This window comes from Trachurus trachurus, assembly GCF_905171665.1.
Source record: "Trachurus trachurus genome assembly, chromosome: 19".
NCBI lineage: Eukaryota > Metazoa > Chordata > Actinopteri > Carangiformes > Carangidae > Trachurus > Trachurus trachurus.
In genome coordinates, this window is record NC_139913.1 from 18,345,175 (window position 1) to 18,366,860 (window position 21,686).

Genomic DNA, 21,686 nt, shown 5'->3' on the forward strand with positions numbered 1-21,686 from the left:
GCACATGCTTTTTAACCTTTGACCCTTCAGGCTAATGGAGCTACCTAAATTCTCACTCTGGTTAGTCAGTTAGTCAGACTGACAGGATCTTAGAGCAGAGAAACACACTGGTTTTTTTTTTCTAGGGAAATAATTTAATTTTAAGTTTGCCCCAGGGTATTTTCAATATGATCCTAATTCTTCTCACCCTGTCTTTATTCCAGTAACGTTTGAAAAAGCTGCCCAGAAGAGCAGATTGTTATCAATGAGACTTTAAGTGTAGAAAAATAATCACTGTATTTTCTCTGTTTCCCCTTAAGATCATCAAGAAATCCTGCATTGAAATTTTGGCAGCTGAGCCCTCCAGTGTGTGTGCAGGAGGTGAGAAACTAGAAACACACACACACACACACTCACACTCATACACAAACGGAGCTAGGTCCTGCCTGAGTCATTGACACCATTACCAGCCTGCCATCATTCCTCAAAGTATGTGTGTTAATTTCATTACTGGGTTCCTCATTTCTCCCTCTCTGAGTAATGACAATCCCAGACTGAAAAATGATCACATATAGGCATCCAGGTCATTTACAGGAAATCTATTGGGACACGGTACCACAGTGGGAATAATATCACAGGGTCTCATTAAAGGGATTAACTGCAAGAGGGTAGCAGTGACGAGATTGGCTGCAGCTGAAATATAAAGTAGACAACAACCTTTAGTGTCCTGCCAAGAAAAAGATTATGACAGCTAAAGCAACATTAAATGGACATTAAAGAGCACAAATTAAGATAAAAGCAGGGGTTGATTAAACATTTCTGGCAAAAGCAAAAAGACTTTTATTGTTTTTCACATCTGCTTTTACCCTCTAATAATAAGCAGTGAATTACTTTTAAAGGAGAAAGCAAGTCACTTGACACAGTGAGTGGCGTTCACTGGCCTGCTGTGACAGTGAGCACTGAACTCTGCAGGTTCAGTCCCATCTTTATACATTTATAGCTGACATCGGACTACTTTCCCTGCGCTACAGACAACATTGCAGCTATTTTAAGTGAATGTCCAGTAGTAGTTACAAGTGGCTCAGTTGTGGTGTGGGAAAGCTGACTTTGTTGTGTTTTTTTTCTATTCAGATTCTCTCCACACAGTTACGAGCAAATTAGACCTCATAAATTAAAGTCACATGACTAACTAGTTTGTTCAGTGGACAAGTTGCCAAATTAGTTTCCTTCCTTTGTTCCCATTCTGAACAGTGACAAATACTTTGACAACAAAAACATCTGTTAGAAGTGGAAAGAAATTTAAAAAACATAGCATACAGCTACATATATATAGGTACATTTCTGCATACTGGTATTAAAGGAGACATATTATGTCCCCTTTCCACAAATTAAAATAGTTCCCAGGTGTCTTAAAGACATGTCTGTGATATGCTTTGGTCAAAATACCCCAAGGATCAAACATCACAGCTCTTTTCTTCCGCTCTAAACAGCCCTGTTCAGAACAGCTGGTTTCAGTGCCTGTCCCTTTAAATGCAAATGAACCACTGCTTGCCCTCAGTGACATCCACGTGCATCTACCGGTCCCAGGTAGGGGTGGGTTTATGCAAATTCGAAACCTAGTTACATCACTGGAAGACAACTGAGGGAACAGCTCGTAAAACCCACATGGATTTCAACCTAGGGAGCCTGCACATTACAGTTTTTTTTGTAAATTCTCACATTTTGGGGGCCGGAAGGCAAAACAAAAACCCAAATATGTTAAAGAGCCTTCAAAATGTGATATTTCCGTAATATGTCCCCATTATATAAAATAAACATACAAAATTGTAGTCATGAAAGAGCTGTGGGTCCATAGCTTGTATTATTTGTTTTATTAGATTAGTTTTCTTCTTCACCTGCAGGGTTGCATTTTAGTGTAATTTCCAATGCTTTCTATTCTACCTCCTAATGAACCATTAATCACACTCCTCATTGAAATAACATAAAAAAAAGCATTTTGGGTTCAAATGCAGCTCTTCTTTCCATGCTGGTTGTGAAGTATAACTGTGTGGTCTTGAACATAAAAATGAACTTAATGTATAATACAGTACATACAGTATTAAATGTCTGCAAAGTGTTCGAAATGTACTAACCTGAATGTCAAATAATTTTGTGTAACCAGAGTCTTTCCAAGTGGTGGTGAGAGGAAATGGGTTCCTCCATGCCAGAAACATCAACCAGGTGCTCTGCAGCTTCAAAATCAACGACACCATGACAATCAGTGAGTAGAGCCACACTTCTACCTGTCGCTTCCTTTTAATATAAACACAGTTCCTCCGTAGCAGAGTTCACTGTAGTCCTGTCTTTTCTTGGTGTGAACTTGTGTATTCCTCTCAGGAAAATGTGTGTAAGTACAAAATAACCCCTGGAGATACGACAGACTTCTGAAAACACAATGGGTCCTATCTAACACGGTGCCCATGTTGTTTAAGGTTGTGTATATCTGTGAACCCATGGGTGTAATTGTTCTTTTTGTTGCAGTCCTATCCTGACACAGTTGCACAAATGACCAGCAAAAACAGCTCTTCTGCTCAGTGGCTCAGTGTTTCATTATTATTTTAAAGTGCATTGTCAACACAGGCGCACACAGCACACACACGTAGCCTGTTACACATAAGCAGATTTGAGCTGAAATGCACTTAGATGTTGGAATCAGTCAGGTGGAGGATTATTATACAGCCTCAGAGGGTCAGAGTTTCTTTATGACCTATTGTTTGTTGAAAAATCAAGATTTCAAATATGTGTCTTTGTCTATAGCTTACTGTATATCAGAAAAAAACGTTACATTCAAAGCATAAAACATCGTCTTTGCCTCCTAGATGAAAAGCCGGCTGGGGTGGAAGACACGTTTTTACTGTGTCCAGCTCCTGTCATCGATGAGATTGGGAAGTAAGTGCCTCTTTTTGAAGACTTCTTTACGATTCCATTTGCTCTCAGAGGTCTTTCAACTCCATCTCAGTGGAAAGCACTCATACTTCCCTCTCAGTGACATCCACGTGCATCTTAGATCACGTTCTTTGCCTGAAATACAGCAAACCACATGTATGCACACACGTGTCTATGTGCACAGACCATAAGAAGCCTGCCATACATTAGCTTTTTTTTTTTTTTTTTTTTTACGATCCCTATCCATAGCCGCATTCCTCTTTTCTAGATCCCAGTACAGCTTAGCAAAATATAAGCAGCTCTGTAGCCACGCCAGCACATGTAGTGGCAAACCCTCCATGCATTTGCCCTGCTTAGAACTAAGCAGTGAAAACAACAGCAGAAGCTTCTCTGTAGAAACCTCCAATCCAACGTGACTCAGCTGACGATTTTGCCAAGACATGATGAAATAAGTGTGTTTTTTTTAATTGGCTCCTTTGTCTTAAAGTCAGGCAGCTGTTGAGCATGTATCTGTAATAAATTTGTTCCTAAAGCACCACTCTTTAAATTATTATATTGAAAACGGATGTGTAATGTGAAAAGCAGTGTTTATAGTGATAAACCCACCACACCCAGTTATCACCCAGCAACGCTGCTCTCCTTGGCTCTACAGCATCTTTGACTTCACTGTTCTGGTTTTGGCAGCGACTTGTCCCGTCTTGATCCAGTCTCACTGCTCACATTAGTCACTTCCAGCCACAGTAGGTAAAAACACTGTGTGCTACCTACACAGCTCCAAACAGGAAACCAAAACAGAGCGAAAAAAAAAAAAAAAAGTGATTCAATATTGGGCTTACATTTAGAAATGTGACTCTGACTGAATAATAATTCGTTGGATGCATAAACAAGCAACTTGTTTGCTAACATGTTGCCCATAAGAAACTTTATAAGGTGATAATACGTCAGTGTTGTGTTTTAAGGTTGTTACAGTCTAACAATGCAGCTTTAAAGCCTTTTAAAACTACTGCTAAATATGACACAGTGACAAAAACGTGCCATGTTCAAGTAAACTGTGTAAATAAATAAAAAATACAAGTAAACACACCCAGTGGCTTTTGTAAGAAACACATTTACAGTGGCACTCAGACATGTCCTTGTGTTGTGTCAGCTACTTGTACAGTACAGAAACCCCCTTTATAATCTAATCCTTTCTAATTATTTAGATGTATTAATTATTTATTGGTCATGGAAGTGCTGTTTGTTGTAAACACTCCAGTGTTTTCTGGCTCACCAGAGAAAAGGAGGAAGGTGGCTTGTGAAAACTTAAGACGACTGAGGTCGAGTTTACTCGAACGTTCACCACACGACGGTCACACGGTTTACTGGTGTAACCCTACCAGCGGCCAGAACTGCTCTTCATCAGCTGACCGTACCCTCCTTTTAGAGCCCCGCCACGCTCCAACATCAACAATCCACAAACCTCTCCAACCTTAGTCTTTATGGGAGGAAAAGTACACCAGGCCGCAGAATATATGGTTCAGTGGACGGTGGTAAAAGACTTTAAACACACTGAGAGACAAAGAGGGGAGGGGTGAGGGTCCCCAGTCTTTTCTTTTGCACACTGTCTTGACCTTTTAAGGGTATCAGTAATTGCGGTACGAATTCCTTAATTTTATTCTCCCACAGAAGTTATAAATCATGTTAACAGTTAATATTTACACTAGCGGTGGTGTGGGAAGAGATGTGGTGAAAGATTTATACAACCTGGACCCGCGCTTGAATCGATACCTCGACGGTAAGGTGGTAAAACGCTGTCGTAGTGCTCTTAAACTTTCTAATCTTTTACCGGCTGAACACTTAACCTCCAGACGCTCCAGTCCCCAAACTTATCTCCCCCTCCCCTCCCCCACTCTTTCTCTCCACCACTGCCTTTACTTTGTGGTGCCACCGTGGCTCTTTTCACCGCCGTGCTGCTTGTTTTCCAGACCCCCACCCACCCACCTTCCCTCTCTGCCCGCCTGTTCATTTTTCTTCTCCGTATCTGACATTTATTTATCTTTGTCACGCCGAAACTCCCTCTTTCATCCCCTGTCAGTCTTCCACTCTCTTTCAACTGTCTCCTCGTCCAGTTTTTTTTCTCGTGCTGATCAAAGCAACGTAGCAGCTCGTCTGGTCTTTTCAAGTGTGTGGCCCGAGTGTGTTTGTATGCAGCCTGATTCACGGCAGGGTGGAAAAAAACCTTTGAGAGAGCGTCTAAGCCTCTCCACTGAAACCCAGACTAATGAACTTTTGGTTTGTGACAGATTAGCAGTCGCTCACATCACAAACCAGTGATTTATTATTGGTAGCAGATTTGAAAACTACATCATCTTTTTTACTGAAAACCCAACATATCTTGTTGCTACATCACATTTTGCTCTATTTTCTGTGTTCCTGTCTCTTCAACCAGTGATTTTTTATTTTTTTTCACATATAATTGAACGTTGGGGCAAAGCTCTAGAAAGAAGACGCTTTTATTACAAGGGTCCGATGCCAAAACCTGGCATCTGCTATTGATGTTTTACGGCCTAAATATATCCAGCAGGAAATATCAGAACATGACATAATGTCGTCTGTGTTTGACCAGTTATAGGCGAGATGAGGGCAAGCAAGAAGGAATGCAGGCTATGTCGAGGTACTTGTTTAAGAGCTTTAATGTACCGGTAGGTCTCAGGGTGACCCACACCACCTAATGAGTGGCAGATGAATGTCTGTGTCTGGCCTCTCTCTTTCAAGTGTGCATATGTGTGTGTCCATGCTTGAGCTGTCTGTCCTGTCTGTTTCATTTCCTTGCTTAAGAGCTTGTCTGACACAGCAAACGTCCCCCCTCCTCCGTGTCCTCACATCAACGCTGGTCAGTTTTCTTCTTCCCTCGCTCTCTTCTTTTAATCACCACCGAAAATCTAAATCAAACTAAGTGGTTACATGTTGTTGTTTTCAGCTGCATTTCAACCCACATAGATACAGCGTGTGTATCTAAATCATACACACAAGCTACCACTTAGCTCCCAGATCCAAGATACCCAGGTGTTTGTTGTCAGACGGCTTCGTACGCTATCGATCATGAACTTCACCCACTAACCGACTCCTCTCTGTCTCCAATCTACTTCTTTCTTTCTTTCTTTTTTTAACTCAGACAGCTCTGTGGTCCTGAGCAAAGACAGGTTTATCGGTCAAATGGTCTGCTTTCCATCTGCCAGGCCTCATTCACATCCACCTGAGGGAGTGTGTGTGTGGAGGGGTGGAGGGGTTTACAGGGCCTGCCTTTGATCCACATGTTTTTTAGGAACTGAACAAAAACAGCACGTCACACGAAATTCTCAGAATTGTTTTTCACCTCTCGGAAGAGGAGGAGGAGGAGGATGGGATTCAGACCATCAAGACAGATTGTTGCAGACTTCCAAAAAACCTCCGGGGGTACGGAGTAAGCACAGAGTAAATCACGGTGTCACTGAAGGATTTAATTTTGCAGCTCAATAAACTGTTTTCATCAACTCAGGTCAAAATATTTGTTATTCCCATTGGCGTTCAAGCCAGGATAACCTGTCTCCCTCATTTGGTCTGCTTGCTTGTTTTTGTCGTACCGTTGCGTTGGCCGCGTTGGATGTTTGGATTCCCTGGATTCCCGATTGTGTTTTTCTTGATGTCGTACAGCCCTCTGGACAGCTGTTTGCTGTTTGCTGTTTTTAAATGAGCTTTATGAGTAGTGAGAGATTTTTGGCATTCCTAAAAGTTGCACTCTAAGGAATACGGTGTCATGACTTGGAAAAATACACAACCTGACCGCAAACACAATCGGAACAAGCAGATTGTGTTTTTCTTTTCGTGTTGTTTCCATCCCTCATGCCTGCTGCGTGCATCACTCCATCACAAGATCACACCTGCCATTTGTTTTCCCCTCTGGTTTTAACCACAAAGACAAAAAATGTATTTGGCTCTTTCGGGTCCAGTTTGCTTGTAAACAAAAGTCACATGAATGACCGAGCAGCTCATTTGTAGGAGTTCTGGTCACATGTCCCTCCTCCCAGACCGGAGAGTCTGGTAGTGCTCTGTAATTTTAAAGGAACAGCTCGCAGTTTAGAGGCGGCTCACTGACGTTATTTGACCTTAACTTGAGTTCAAATGACATCACTCTGATCTAACAAACTCAGTTTATGGAGGAAATGCCTCAGGCTAAATAAACAGATCCAAACCAGGCTAATAATGTCACATCTGTAACAGTGAAGATGCTCCCATGTCAACTCTGAGACTCACTTGTCCTGTGTGTGTCTGTTGTTTTGTTTCAGGGTGATTTATCTCCAAGTGAGCATGAATGATGGTCTGTCCTTCATCAGCAGCAACGTGCACATCACCACCACAGAGTGTGTAAGTGGCAGCTTCTTATGTTGTCCTCAATTCATGCATTTAAGTCCTTCGCTGTGTAGTTTAGTAGAATTACATGATTGTGTTTTAACGTTTTTTTAAACTGAGCAGAGTAGAGGAAGATGCAGCTCTAGTACAAAATCAACAGCTTGAATTATAGATTTACTCCACAGATTTTTTTAAAAATCTTTTGTAATCTCATCATCTCTGCATGTGTACATTTTCTGTCTCTCTCCTCCACAACCTCTACCTCTTAAAGGGATAGTTCAGTATTTTGGCAAATTGGCCCATTGCCATAATCCCTATAGTCTTAGGAGTAGGTTCATTACCTTTAATTGTCAGTGCAAGCTATTTTTAGAATGGTGGAGCAGAGCCGTGAGCTGCTCAGATCTAACACTACGGTGGCTCATGGGATTTCTTGGTTTCCCTCATCAAACTCATCAAATACACAATCCAACAACTCCAAAATGCTCTCGTGGACAAGTTGTGACCTGCACATTCACCACGCTATGAGATAATAACGGAACGTTATGAGACAGAGTTGTTTTCGAGGTGAATTCATGTAAAACTGCTGATGCGTGTTACTCTGCATTTGTCTCAAAAACAACTTGGTCTCCTAACGTTCTGTTATTATCTCAAAGCGTGGTGAATGTGCAGGTCACAACTTGTCCACAATAGCGATTCTAAAAATAGCTTGCACCGACAATTAAAGGTAACAAACCTACTCCTGAAACTATAGGGATTATGGCAATGGGCCAATTTGCTAAAATGTTGAACTATCCCTTTAACAACTGTTCCTAGAATCCAGCTGTTTTTGCTCTCTGCAGTGAGTTTCCTTACCTCCTCTATCGCTTTCATCTTCCCTTTCTCAGTTTTGTTATTTTCTCCCATTTCTTTCGGGAGCCAAACCACAGGGGTTTGTAAGCAGTCACCCACCCCCGCAAAAAAAGACCATCTGAACCCCCCCAGGGTGACAGCACACAAGAGGTTAGAGAAGCAAGTTCATGACCACGAGGCCGCCGAGCTCAGATCTCAACGTTTTTGGCCATAAATGCGAAAAGAGGAGCATCCGGTAACAGCCGCCACTCAAGTGTCCTTGTGCAAACCATTTTGTGTTCAGCTGCAGCTGCTCAGCGGTGCGCTCTGATAAAAGTCCCAGGTGTGTGACTGTAGAGAGCTGTGTCAGCACGAAGCAGGGTGGAGCTTCGCCGCTTAAAAAAAACCCAAGATTAAACAAGATGCAATTTAAGACAATTTAAAGCGATTTAACCAAATAAAAACGCGCGTTGGAACAAATGGGCCGGGTCCCAGCAAGAAATGTGCTCTTTGAAGCTGTTTTCCCTCAGTCCATGTGACATCATGTCACAGTGCATTCAAACGACTGTGTTGTGGTTCGTGATATACAGAGCTCTATTAGACATACCATCCCAATTAGCTGCTCCTTGCCACTAAACTAAACCATATAGGCTGAAGTCACATCAGGCTTTAAGGCGGCACGACAAGTTGCTAAGCGCAGATGGGTACGCCTGGCCAATAAACAGGACGCAGGCTAAAGTCTCTGGAGAAAGAAAATAAACTTCATACACCCAATAAACTCCTGCAAACCCTTCCCCACACTCCGTCATAGTGTCATATTGATGGGTTTCAGCCTTTGTAGCTTGCCCACAAAATATGTCCATAGTGCACAGTGAAACACACTCTTCATATGTGCATAAGCAGCAAAATGCAGATGTGACCACTGCTGACATTTTCTGCATTCTTCTCTCTAAACCAGTACCCCACAAGATTAAATTCGCTGATTGGGAGATTTCTGAGAAATAGTAATTTGGTTCCAGTGATGTGCCGTCCGCGTCCGACCCCCACGGTTCAGATAAATCCCCCACGTCCTCGCCACAAGATAGATAGGGGAAAGTCTCTCTGCATGTGATCCTCATCTGTGGTTTGTAATGGGAACCATGTTTGGCTCTCAGGCGCCAGCGTGCATAAAGCGAGCAATGTCGACTAATGGATTTATTCAGGGATCACACAACTTACACAAACTACTGTCAACATGAAAAACAAAAATATGAACACTGACAGAAAGAAATTCAATCTGCAGGCTCCCCCCCATCATCCCATTATGATTATACTGGTATCATTCCTGCTGCAAGTACTGCACTGCTGCTGTCACTCTTACCTCTGCTGTGACTACAACTACTGCTCTACATAAGTTACTTTACAGCAGAATTATTGTCACCTTTAGATAGCTTCAGATACTCAGAACACAAGCAAATACAGAAACACACTGCAGGTACTGTAGCAGTCGCCTTAGAATAAACCTGTGACACATTGATGCCAGCTGTGAACACTTCCACTGTCATCTCTGCTACTTGCAGCACGCTGTCAGAATCATTTATACTGTACTAATGAATTTTATTATTACTATTGTTAGTATTAATTTATTATTTGATATTGATTTTAATTATTAAAAATTGTTCCACAAAAAGTACAACATTTGCCTCTGAAGTGAAGTAAAAGTCTAAAGTAGCTTGAAATTGTAATAAGTCCTAGTACTCGAAAATTCTTAAGTAAAGTAGGGCTGCAAAATGACTAGATATACTCTTCATCGTGGCTTTTCTTTTCTGTCGATGGGAAAGTATCAAAGACTTTTTTATTATTATTTTTATGTAGATGTTTTTATAGATTTTCCATATTTGTAGTTTAACTCTCCGTGCAGCTACGTACGTCAGCCTCGGTTGTAAAGAACAGCCGCCATGTGTTTCTCTTCACCAGTTCGACGGCACCATTCTCCTCATCACCCTGCTGGTCTTGTTCCTGCTGCTGGCCATGCTCTTCATGTGGTGGTTCTGGCCTCTCTGCTGCACTGTGGTAAGAAACAACAGCTACAGTCACAGGGTCTCCTCACAAAAAACATTAAACATAAAAAAAAAATTGTGACAAGTTCCTTTGAGAGCTGCTCATATGATTAATGTGTTTGTGACAAGCTAAACAAGACCTGTTGTTTCCAGCTCTGATAACAGTGAATGTTGTGGGTCTTTATTTTTCTACAGGTGATCAAAGAGCCACCTCCGCCACCTCCTCCTGAGCCTGTGAGTCCAACTACACATTTATATACACACATATTGCACTGTAGCATTAACAAATACACCTCAACACAATTTGATGCAAATAGAGCAGATAACTGCAGTTTGTTTTCTCAAAAATACAATACAGTTTGCAAGAAAAATAGGTATGAAAGGCCCTGAATACATATTTTTTATATTTTATCTGTTTGATAGTATCACAAAGGGGAAATAAAAGTTATTATGTCCTTATTTATGTTGTAGGAGTCAGATGATGAAGATGGCCTGCCTAAGAAGAAGTGGCCCACCGTGGATGCTTCATATTACGGAGGAAGAGGAATTGGAGGGATCAAGAGGATGGAGGTAATTAGTAAATCTATCAGCCATAAAGCTGATTGAAAACAGACAACATCCATCACTTCTGTTTTGTTGTATATTCACGCATCGTCCGCCCATCTGTAGGTTCGCTGGGGAGGAAAGGGTTCGACCGAGGAGGGGGCTAAGCTGGAGAAGCCGAAGAATGCTGTGGTGAAAATGCCAGAGCAGGAGTACGAACCCTTCGAGCCCAAACCTAAGAAACCTCAGAGCAAGAAGCCGCCTCAGAGCCGGAAGTGGTACACACCCATCCGGGTAAATACAGCCTTGGTTTGCCTCAGCACCAGCAGACAATAATAGATACATAACATAATGGCATTAATTGACCTACATAGGCAGACGATCCAGAGGAAAAACATGCACATAACTCTATCCTCAGTACCAGCCTTTCAGACACTCAAAAATCAGCTTGTTTACAATTTGACCACTGTGCTTTTTTTTTTTTTTTTTTTAACTCTCATCCACCAAGTTTCAAATAACTGAGGGTGGCTAAATGTTCTCAGCACAGAGAATGAAATCCCTGAGCTAGTTTTCTCAGGACAGCGAGGGGGAAAAGAAACCGTGTTGATGTATCATTTGCTGCATAAGCACAAAATCCACTAACTATCAGTGTACACACATAACTGTTACTACAGCATTTACTGCAGACAGCCTGGCATTATTAGAGCTGGCGTCAGTGCTGTTTGTGCTTCAATCACTCACTACAATACAGCCCTGTGTAGCAACACTGGCCTTTTATACAGTAGCAGCACTGTTATCTGTACTCAACTACCACCTCACAACTTGATTCAACAGCCCTATAGACAGCACTGCTCTGATTCATGGTGAAATTTTACACTCCCAGAAAAAAAAAAGATGGATTCCTACGGTGACTAGTTTCTATGTGTTGGGTCTTTGTGCGGCTCTGTATTTCTACACCTGAAGAATGATTTTAAATTAGTTTAAGATATTGACTCCTTCCTCTTCATGTCTCCCTGAGGCCCCAAGAGTCGTCAGATTTATGGTTTAACTTACACATCATGTAATGAAGGAGGAATCTCCTCCTTCTCCAATTAGTTCAATAGATTTTAGTTCTGCAGCTGAGTCAAAATGTTTAATATTAAAGGGTAGTTCAACATTTTGGCAGTCCCTATAATCTTAGGAGTTTGTTCGTTGTGAGATAATAACGGAACGTTACGAGACAGAGTTGTTTTTGTGGCAAATGCAGAGACTGCTTGCCGAAAAAATGGCCCCGACGGGAACGCGCATCAGTTTTGCATGAATTTACCTCGAAAACAACTTGTTCTGTTATTATCTCATAGCGTGGTGAATGTGCAGGTCACAACTTGTCCACAAGAGTGTTTTGGAGTTGTTGGATTGTGTATTTGATGAGTTGGATGAGGGAAACCAAGAAATCCCATTAGCCTCATATGGCAATGGGCAAATTTGCCAAAATGTTGAACTATCCCTTTAAGTGATAACCTCAAACAGTTCCACAGTACCCTTGATTTTTCTATCACTGCTGCTGGGATCATCGTTTATTTCCTGTGTGTTAGACGTAAGCCCCCTCTCAGCTGCTAAATCTTTCATTTGTTTTTTATCCCTGGCAAATCATCAGATTTGTGAAAAAGGAAAACTTTTATTTGCGGAAACACAGACGCTCATTTACAGGGGATGAAAGGCTAATACGTTTGTTTATTAGGTTAATTAGAAATGCACCAAAATATCCTGATGTAACTATAGCAACTAATCATAATGAAAACCTTTCAGCCTGAGAGGAAGGAACTAATCAGTCAAATCAGCCGCTGTTATGTTTGTTTGGGGCTGAAACCTGCAGACTGTCGGCCTTCACTGGGAACCACAGACCAAATGTTCGCTGATACAGTATAATCAGCATTAACAGGACTGTGTGAAGTTATGGATTGCGGTATGGGAGAGTTTGGTGTCCAGATGTGACCAGCTGTTGAACCTCTCCCTCTCTTCTGTCCCTCTCAGGGTAAACTGGATGCTATCTGGGCTCTGTTTCGCCGCGGGTACGACCAGGTCTCTCTGATGAGACCCCAGCCCGGGGATCATGTGAGTACCTCAGCGGTGCACTGTGGGAAATATTTCATTTTATCAGATGCTCTCGCCGACAGCTCTCACTCACTTCCCCTGTTTCACATTTGTTCTGCCTTCAGTCCCTCCCTCCTGCAGTGTTTTACACCTGCACTGACCCACAGCAGCTCCACCCTCTCCTTCCTCTCTTTCACCCTTCCTTTTCTCCAGAGGCTCCACTCATGCGTCAGTGCTCATAATTTCAAGTGTTTCGTTTCGTTTCACTTTTCAGGTCCAGTAAAGGGCAGGGCAGAGATGCTAACATTAGTAGCGTCTAGGACCTGCCTATACACAGGGAATACCTCGAACAATTATGTAGTATAAAATACTGCCAAGCTTTAGTGCAGTGGTTCCCAACCTTTTTTGGCACCACAAATTTCTGGCAACCCCGCGATCACGTCGCCACGTGACTCCTGTCAATCAAGATGCTCCAGCTCAGATATTTTTATATTCTGCATTTTATTAGAATTCGATTTATATTTGAGAAAGTGAGTTGTTTAAGATTGTGTGTGGTGTTTTTAATCATAATTTTTAAAAGAATAATAATTAGTAAAAAAAATAAAATATCAGTAATTTTTTTAATCAATTACTAGACATTTCAGGCGACCCTGTTTGAATTCCAGGTGACCCCACATGGGGTCCCGACCCCAAGGTTGAAAATCACTGCTTTAGAGGTAAGGTGGGTTTACTCACTGTACATTTACATTACCAGTCAAAAGTTTGTTTTTTCTTTATTTTCATTACTTTCTACATTGTAGATTCAAACTGAAGACATCAAGACTATGAAGGAACACATGCAGTTATGTTAAGTTCCCAGAGGTGCTGAGCACTCGTTGGCTGTTTTTAGGTCAGGTGACAGATAACACATTGGTTTTAAATTATTAACACTCCATATGTGTTCCTTCATAGTTTTGATGTCTCCAGTTTGAATCTACAATGTAGAAAGTGATTAAAATAAAGAAAAACCTTTGAATGAGAAGGTGTGTCCAAACTGTTGGCTGGTAGTGTACACCTTGACCTCCTTACTTCTAGTTTTTGAATATGTAAAACAGACTTTTGGAAACACTGCTAGATAGAAACAGAGTCCTTTGGAAACAGTGACATAGACGCTCCCACTGTTGCTCTTTGTTGGGGTCTTATCATCCTTGACGACCAGTGGTAAATAAATACAACATCATTACTGACGTTGTCTTTTCATTAGCAGCTGTTGTGCAGTGAATGCCTGGGTTTATGTCTGGGTTTAATACCGTTTTAAACTGAAAACATAGTAAACAAACACTTAAACGCTTAAAAATATCTTTCATTGTATCGCTCTTACCACAGCCACACTTTAACATGTAGAGAAAGACAAAGCTCTGTTGACAGTTTCAGTTGAGATCAGTCCCTCCTCCCTCCGATTGACAACACAAACACCATTTTGCTCCAAAGTGATGCTTGTACCTACAGCCTGAGAATGTAACAGTCATCTGTACAGCTTACTCATCCTGCCCCCCCCCCCGCCCCCTCCCTGCTGTTTCCCTCACCCCTGGTGTTCCTGTGTTGGCTCGCACCTCAGCTGGCGCGGCTCCATCTCATCGAGCCAGCCTCATTCTCACACCTGCTTCACATTAGACGCCGTAAATCGGATAGAAAGCAGAACCGAGGCTCGCACTCAGACACATCCTTATGTTTTCTGATGTGTTCGTGAGTGTAAGATGGTAAAAATTATCTCTTCCCAGATCAACCACATGTTTCAGTTTTAATTCCCAGAGCCTTTGTAACAAAAAGACCCAGATAAGACTTTGGGTTGAATGTGGAATGAAGATGGAAGTTCACTGAGTTTAAAAGCTCCGCAGGGCTTTTGATCTCATCGATTCATTTAACAAAATCAGTTTTAAAGTTAAAATGTGTTCTCGTGATTCTTTATTAACGTTTCCACCTTCATTACTGTAGTCTTACTTTGAAATCTAGCAGTACAAGGTAATAGATAAAGTGTGGGACAGCTGTAGGCTTTTTGCTGTTTTGAATCCAATTAATATGCAACAAAACTGTAAATGAAATATATAAAGACAATACTATATGATTTAGTACATTTTCCCCACACATTCTGTGTTGTTCCTCCTCCTGCACAGCCGTCTCTCCTGCTGATCAGGTCCCGTCCTCTGCGCTAGTTAAAACCATGCCTTATTAGCAGAAAATTTTCCGATGATCTTCTTTAACGGGAATTCCACATTTAAGAGTGTTTTCTTGGCTCCGTGAGCAGGTATAGAGGCAGGATTTACCGCCAGATAAGCTCTCTGCGTTGCCTGGGACAAATGAGATAAAAAAAAATAAAAAAAATAAAAAAAGAAGAAGTCACCATTACCCTTTTTAGATCTTTACCACAGCAAACTGGCAGTCAGATTGAAAAAAAAAGACTTTGGATCTGAGTTCCTTCCTCAACAAATTTCTCTTCCCAAAAAGAAGCTTTTAGCAATTTGCTGCACACGTAAGCTCTGCATGACGCAATGCTTATTTTCTAGAAGAAATCGTGTGTCTCTTTCCACTGAAACGATGTCGCCTCCTCCACTCATTTGTGGTTGGTTATGAAAGAAGCATCTCCCAGGCCAGCAGGTCAGTCCGTGTCTGTATTTCACAGAGGAAAGAGTGGGCACCTCTCTCCTCGCTGTAAGAGTCACCTGAGCTGTCACGTGTCCCCGCCCTGATCAGACCTCTAGAGCAAAGTCTCTCTCCAAAGCCTCCAGACTTTCAAATTATTAAGACAAACACCCACTTCCTACACGGAGGTCGTGTTGGCTGCGTTCGCCCCGGACCGTTGTTTGCCAAGGTCCAGTTGTCACCACTGTGCCAGTGGCCACAACGACGTCACCTGCAGTCCTGAGCCGCAAGTGCAGAGTGGAAGTGTATTTATTTACCCCGCACCCGAGGCTATTTCATCATAATAAGACCTTGTAACTTTGTCTAATAAATGACAGCTAATGTGCCACCAATTCATCATCCATATCCAGGTCATTAAACCTTTTCCATTTCCTGTCTGCAACAGTCCCTGTGGGTTTAGCTCCGCGTGTGCAATAATCTGCTGCCAGTGCCACACAGGAAATGAAGCGTTTTACACTAGTGGCTTGTTTGTCATGGGAGTCAACATGTTTACTGCTGACATTATTTTAATGGACATGAGTCACACGAGTGACTCATTAATCATTAATCTGACCTTTTCTGGAATTAACAAAATACAAACTGACAACTTTATTTGAACTTAGACTCAGTAATGTTAGTTCTTGCAAACTAATCCAACTGTTCTAACACAAGACGGATCTCCTCTCCTCTACTGTTGATTCACAGCACTGACCACACACACTCACACACACTCACACACACTTTCCTCGGCAATGAACTCAGTAACCCCTCTTCTTGTTTGCTTAGCATAGGCTCTGATGAAGAACAGTGTGTGTGTGTGTGTGTGTGTGTGTGTGTGTGTGTGTGTGTGTGTGTGTGTGTGTGTGTGTGTGTTGTTTGCTCTTGGTGTGTGTGTGTACTATACAATATATATATATATATACAGTATATATATATATATAGCCACATAATTCACCACAAGATGAAGTTATCTAAATTCAAGACAGGAGTTTGCCATTATGAGTGTGTGTTACCAAACCACAATCATTACACTGACGTCAGAGTGTACAGTATGAGGTAGAGCTAGTGAGTCCACACAGTCTCTCTCTCTCTCTCTCTCTGATTCATATACACACAATCCTCCCCAGGGAAGCATTTAGCTGGCTAAAGCGCATGAGGTAATACCTAAGGCAGACGACTGCCAAGGCTGTCTCCATGGACCAACTGACCATGTCTCACACACACACACACACACACACACACACACACACACACACACACACACACACACACACACATATGCACACACACACACATTTGCCCAGGCCTAGACAATTTTATGACCTTGGTAAGACTGCAGACAGTGGAGGAGATCACCAAAGAGTGTGGCTTTTTTTAATTCAGGAAAATGTTCAGAGCTTCAAACCACAGCAGGGCACGAGCAGAACAATGTACATGGAGCGAAGCGCGGTTCAAAACAAAAAGATACACAGTGCACACACACAAAAACATGCACACAGTTCAGTGGTGTCTACTGTAGATGGTTTTAAACAAAGCACAACACTGTTTTCATAAACTTAAGCAAGCTAACGTGAGTTAAAAGTTCAACATTTTGCACTTATTTTAAGTAGACACACAAAATGTTACCACCGGCGGATAGCTACCGTAGCTTAGCACAAAGACTAGAAACAAGGGGAAAGAGCTAGCCTGACTAGCAGCACCTCTAAAGCTCACTTAGTATCTGTCATTAGAGTCAAATGTATTTAGTTGTGTAGATGTATTGTGTGACCTCTGAATAACGTCATATTCATGGTACAGACATGAGACATTCCTCTGCTCTTAAGCACTGAATCACTGAGCAGTGGATGTGTGAAACTTCATTGCGTTTTTATGTGACACATAAAAATGACAATAAAACAAATCAATCACTCCAACTCTCAGCAAAGAAGTAAAGAAGCATATTTGCCCATATTTTTTTCTCTCTCTTTTTCCTCCTTAGTGTTTTTATTTTTAATTGGATACCAGTAAAGTGAAACATTTTTACCACAAATGATTAAAACATGTTACATAAACAATGTTTCACTCATTTATTTTATTTTCTTGCCATTATTCACTTTCCTCGCTGTGTGAATCACTCAGCAGGTTTGTCAACATACAAACACTCCGAGCTGAGCCGAGCGTCTTGATATTCAGAGGAAGTTTCACCGCAACTTCTCGTTGTTTGGACTTGAGGCTTTTCTGTGGAACGGAATCAGTGTTACAAACACATTGTTCTGATTCAACTAGTTTTACTCAATCTAGCTTTTATGTATCTCTCAGCAAATCCTTGTCTTGTCTACTCTCTGTCTAGAAAACATTTTTTGAGAGAATCCTCTTCACGCAGGCTTTTTTTTTTCATCTATGTCTCAGAATACCAGACTGGATAAGTGGCAACAGACCAGAAACTGGAGGTCGCTGCTAAATTCTTGTCCTTTTCCCCCTCTGTTTATCCAACTCTCTGCGTCTGCACTCGGCAGCTAACTGGATGACTGGAATGTGTCCTCCAGGACTGTTGTCGTTGATCTCCTGCCAAAAATGTTGCCTCACTGTGACAGGATACATATGTCAGAGACAGAGACATCACTCTGCACATCATCAGTGTCATGGCTGCACCGTATGTATTTAAGTTTCCGGTGCGTTGATATTTTCAATCTCTCTGTTGAGAGGAGAGTTCAGCATCAGCGCTGGGTTGGAGCCTGCGGTAGATGTAGAGATGTTCAGCTAAATAAAAGAGGACAGGGATGGTTTGCTGGGGACGAGGGTAAAAGTTTAGTGTGGGAGACTGAAGACTGAAGAATGGCCTTGTTTCAGCTGTTTTCAGTATTATTATATCCCTCTGTCTGCTTTTGTTTTTTTGTGTTATTTTTGCTCTGGCTCTGATGTTTCACTAAATCAACATTGCATACAGGAGAGGCATTTAGATCAAAACCATTTGAGTAATATGAAAAAAACAAACAAATTATGTGTAAAGCTTTTTTTTATTTTTTAAGATGGAATGATCTGTCCTGATCCCACACGGCCGAGCGAGTGACATCAATTCCTATTCTCTCATTTTCCACTCTCTAAAAGCGTGGTCCTGGCGCTCCGATCACTGATACTGCTCATTAACAGATTACTTCACTCCGCTCTGGCTGCCAACCATATGCAGCTACGGAGTAGGCAGGGAGGGTAGCCATGGCAACCGCAACCTCGACGAACCCGGGTGAAGTTTGCGGTCGGCGTGATATTTTTACGAGAGGGTAAAAGAGTGAAATGTGATTTCTGCTGGAGCAAATTCATTAGTTTTACAACATAGTCAAACTTATACTGGTAGAAAGTTACAGATAAACTCTGATCTTTTACACACACACACTCACCCGCCCGCCACCCCCAAAAAAACACACACACACACCAGTCCCGGCTTCCAACCTTAATCCTCCCCCATGTTTCTCCTCCATATGGTCTCACCACAAGTACGGGAGCTTTGGTAATGGAGTCCTGGTTGGGTCGGGACAGAACATTGGACTAACCGGGATAATTTGGAGAGGGGGCGTCAAAGCGGGGATTTAAGAGTAATCTGGAACACCAGCTGGCCACACACACACACACAAAGAGACACAAACGCACAAAGAGTAGTGACTGTACCATGACCCTGTGTTCGACCCATGTCAATGCCTCTTCATCCCAGATGTACTGCAGATTAGACACCTGTGTGTGTGTGTGTGTGTGTGTGTGTGTGTGTGTGTGTGTGTGTGTGTGTGTGTGTGTGTGTGTGTGTGTGTGTGTGTGTGTGTGTGTGTGTGTGTGTTTGTGTTTACCTGAAAGTGTGTGTGTGTTTGTGTGGGTGTGTGTTCTGTTTCATACTCTAACCTGATTCCATAAATATAATCCAGCTGTTATGTTGTGCGCACACAGTCCAGATCATGCGTATTGTACTTGTTCACTTCTCTCTAAATGCTTATACATAGGCTATTCACATTCATTTCAACATTTTGGTGTATTTTCATGTCAAACATATACAGGGCATATTTGTTATAATCATTTAAGTCTCTCACTGGTTAGGTTTCCATCCAAATATAGCACAAACTTTCAATGAAATTCAATTATCCCCAGGAAACAGAAAAGGAGATGCTAATTTAAGTGTATTTCCACAATCCAGTAACAACCAAACAATAAAACGTATAGTGTAACTTCGTCCAAGACATCCAAGAACATACAAGGTTTTGATCAAGTTTTGTTTAATCTTATGTAGATGATAGATAGATTACTTTATTTAATCCCCTAGGGGAAATGTCTAAAAATGTCTCTATTTGTCTCTTTCTGTTCTTTCAGGGTCGTTGCATCAATTTCACAAGAGTGAAGGACGAGTCAGCGGCGGCGGCCAAGGCCCAACCTCGCACCCCGATGTACACGCCCTCGCCCCCGCCTCCGGACTACCGCCCCGTCGCCCGCACCGCCTCCTCGTCCCCCACCAGCAGCAGCCCCCCCGCCAGCCCCCCGGCCAGGTCACCGCCGACGGGCCAGGTGCTCCCGGGTCCTCCGCCGTCCCGCACGCCCCCGGGGCTTCCCTGTCCACCGCCGTCGCGTCCCCCGCCGAGCCTCCGCCCCTGAGTCACATAGACAAGCCCCATCTCCACAAACGACACCCCCACACCCAAATGCACCCGCTTTGAAACACAGACTTAACCGCTCTGTCGACCAGTTCCTTCAGTCCGAAGGCCGTGGTCCTCGCTGCCAAAGATACTTCTGCTATCAGCCAAAGATGTTGAATCCCAGTCACTCTGGGTTCCTCTTCTTGTATGGGAAAGAGTGTCAAGTTGAACTTTAAGCTGGTAAATGAATCGTTACTTGCGTGCTACCGCCTCTTTTGATAAATTCTGGTGGTAGAAAATTGTTATGAAAACTGAAATTTTTACCAACCTTGATGCCCATCGTGTTCAAAGTGAAGAGTAGACAACAAATGATTGGGAATGGTCATTTTCTCCAGGGTGTTAGTTTTGGCTAATGAGCAGAAACAATGATTTGAAACAAGCAGTTTGACTTAACGCTCTGTCCCATACTGAGTGAATGGGGTGATTCTTAGAAATATTTTTTACTGTGTGTTGGCATTTGTGAGATCAGGGAGGATTGTTGCTGGACAGCAAAGCATGTTGGGACAGGAAGTCCACAGAAGAATACTGCAATGGATGAAATTTCTTTGTTGTTTTTATCAACTACTGAGTTATGCCATTGTTATTGAGAAACAAGGTGAAAAGTAGGTTGTACGTGGAAATCTGAGTAACCAGGTTAAACTCAGAGCAGAATGGATCGGCTTATTTCTCCATTGCTGTGAGTTTTTTATTTGGGGGGGTGGGGATTGGGTTTTAAAGCAATTTCAGTCAGTCATGTTGTTAATGATGTTGAGTAAGAGAAAAAGAAAAAAACAAATGATTTGTTAAAATTGGTTCCAGATATGTAGATACTCCATATTGATCTTGTTGGAGGAGTTCTCACAGCTGAGGTGAAATTTTCTTCTTCAACTTTTTTGTGATGTTTCTTTCATCCGACAACACGCGAACCCAACAAACTCCAACTCTTTGATACAGTCACATGACATTGTGGTCCAGTCCAGGGAAGTGTACATGTTCTATGGAAGGTATGTCTTTACTTTAAGATGCGTTTTTCGAATGCTATGTTGGTTGATGTCTTCGAGGCTTTGGATATTGTCCTTAACCATCTTTTCATGTAGTTGAATTTAGATAACAGCGATATATATTTTTTGTTTTTTTTGTATCTGCGCACATAGACTGCTGGGCAACTACAGTATGTATTTGTTTTAGTTATCATTGGGACATTGAAATCGAGTAAACCAGAAATCAGGTTAACGTCTCTCCTCACATTTTTTTTTTATACGCAATCCTGATACTGTACTTTGATACCATTATGTGTGTTTTATGTCTTCAGTTTTATCATCACCGGTCACATTGCAGGTCACATTGCAACTGCAGGGCAGTTCAAAGAGCATCTAATTTATTTTACTCCCCGAGAGAAATAGAGGAGAGTACTTGAATATCGACAAGGTGTCCAACCACCGAGACGGACACTGTGCGCAGAGTTTAGAAACACAACAGCTAGCCAGTTCAGAGTCTTACCAGCATTTCTCAACCCCTCAGCTACATTGAAAGACATCTGGTGAAACTGGAAGAGATCCAGTCACATTTTATGTTGTGTAAATTGGGGGGGGAAAAATCACCAAACATTGTATGAATGTGTGTGATGCCTTCACTGCTCATTTCT

The 21,686-nt window shown here is 42.1% G+C and overlaps 1 protein-coding gene across 1 annotated transcript in view; it reads left to right on the top strand.

The window, feature by feature from the left end:
* Positions 1 to 20,041, top strand: part of antxr1c (ANTXR cell adhesion molecule 1c) — a 35,204-nt gene extending 15,163 nt beyond the window's left edge. Inside the window, exons 9-18 of the mRNA XM_083993750.1 lie at positions 300 to 360; positions 2,141 to 2,239; positions 2,838 to 2,907; positions 7,209 to 7,287; positions 10,057 to 10,152; positions 10,335 to 10,373; positions 10,611 to 10,709; positions 10,809 to 10,976; positions 12,696 to 12,776; positions 19,743 to 20,041. Of these exons, the coding sequence (XP_083849876.1) occupies positions 300 to 360; positions 2,141 to 2,239; positions 2,838 to 2,907; positions 7,209 to 7,287; positions 10,057 to 10,152; positions 10,335 to 10,373; positions 10,611 to 10,709; positions 10,809 to 10,976; positions 12,696 to 12,776; positions 19,743 to 20,021 (1,071 nt within the window). The 3' untranslated portion in view covers positions 20,022 to 20,041. The remainder of the gene's footprint in view (positions 1 to 299; positions 361 to 2,140; positions 2,240 to 2,837; positions 2,908 to 7,208; positions 7,288 to 10,056; positions 10,153 to 10,334; positions 10,374 to 10,610; positions 10,710 to 10,808; positions 10,977 to 12,695; positions 12,777 to 19,742) is intronic.
* The last annotated feature ends 1,645 nt before the right edge of the window (positions 20,042 to 21,686 follow it).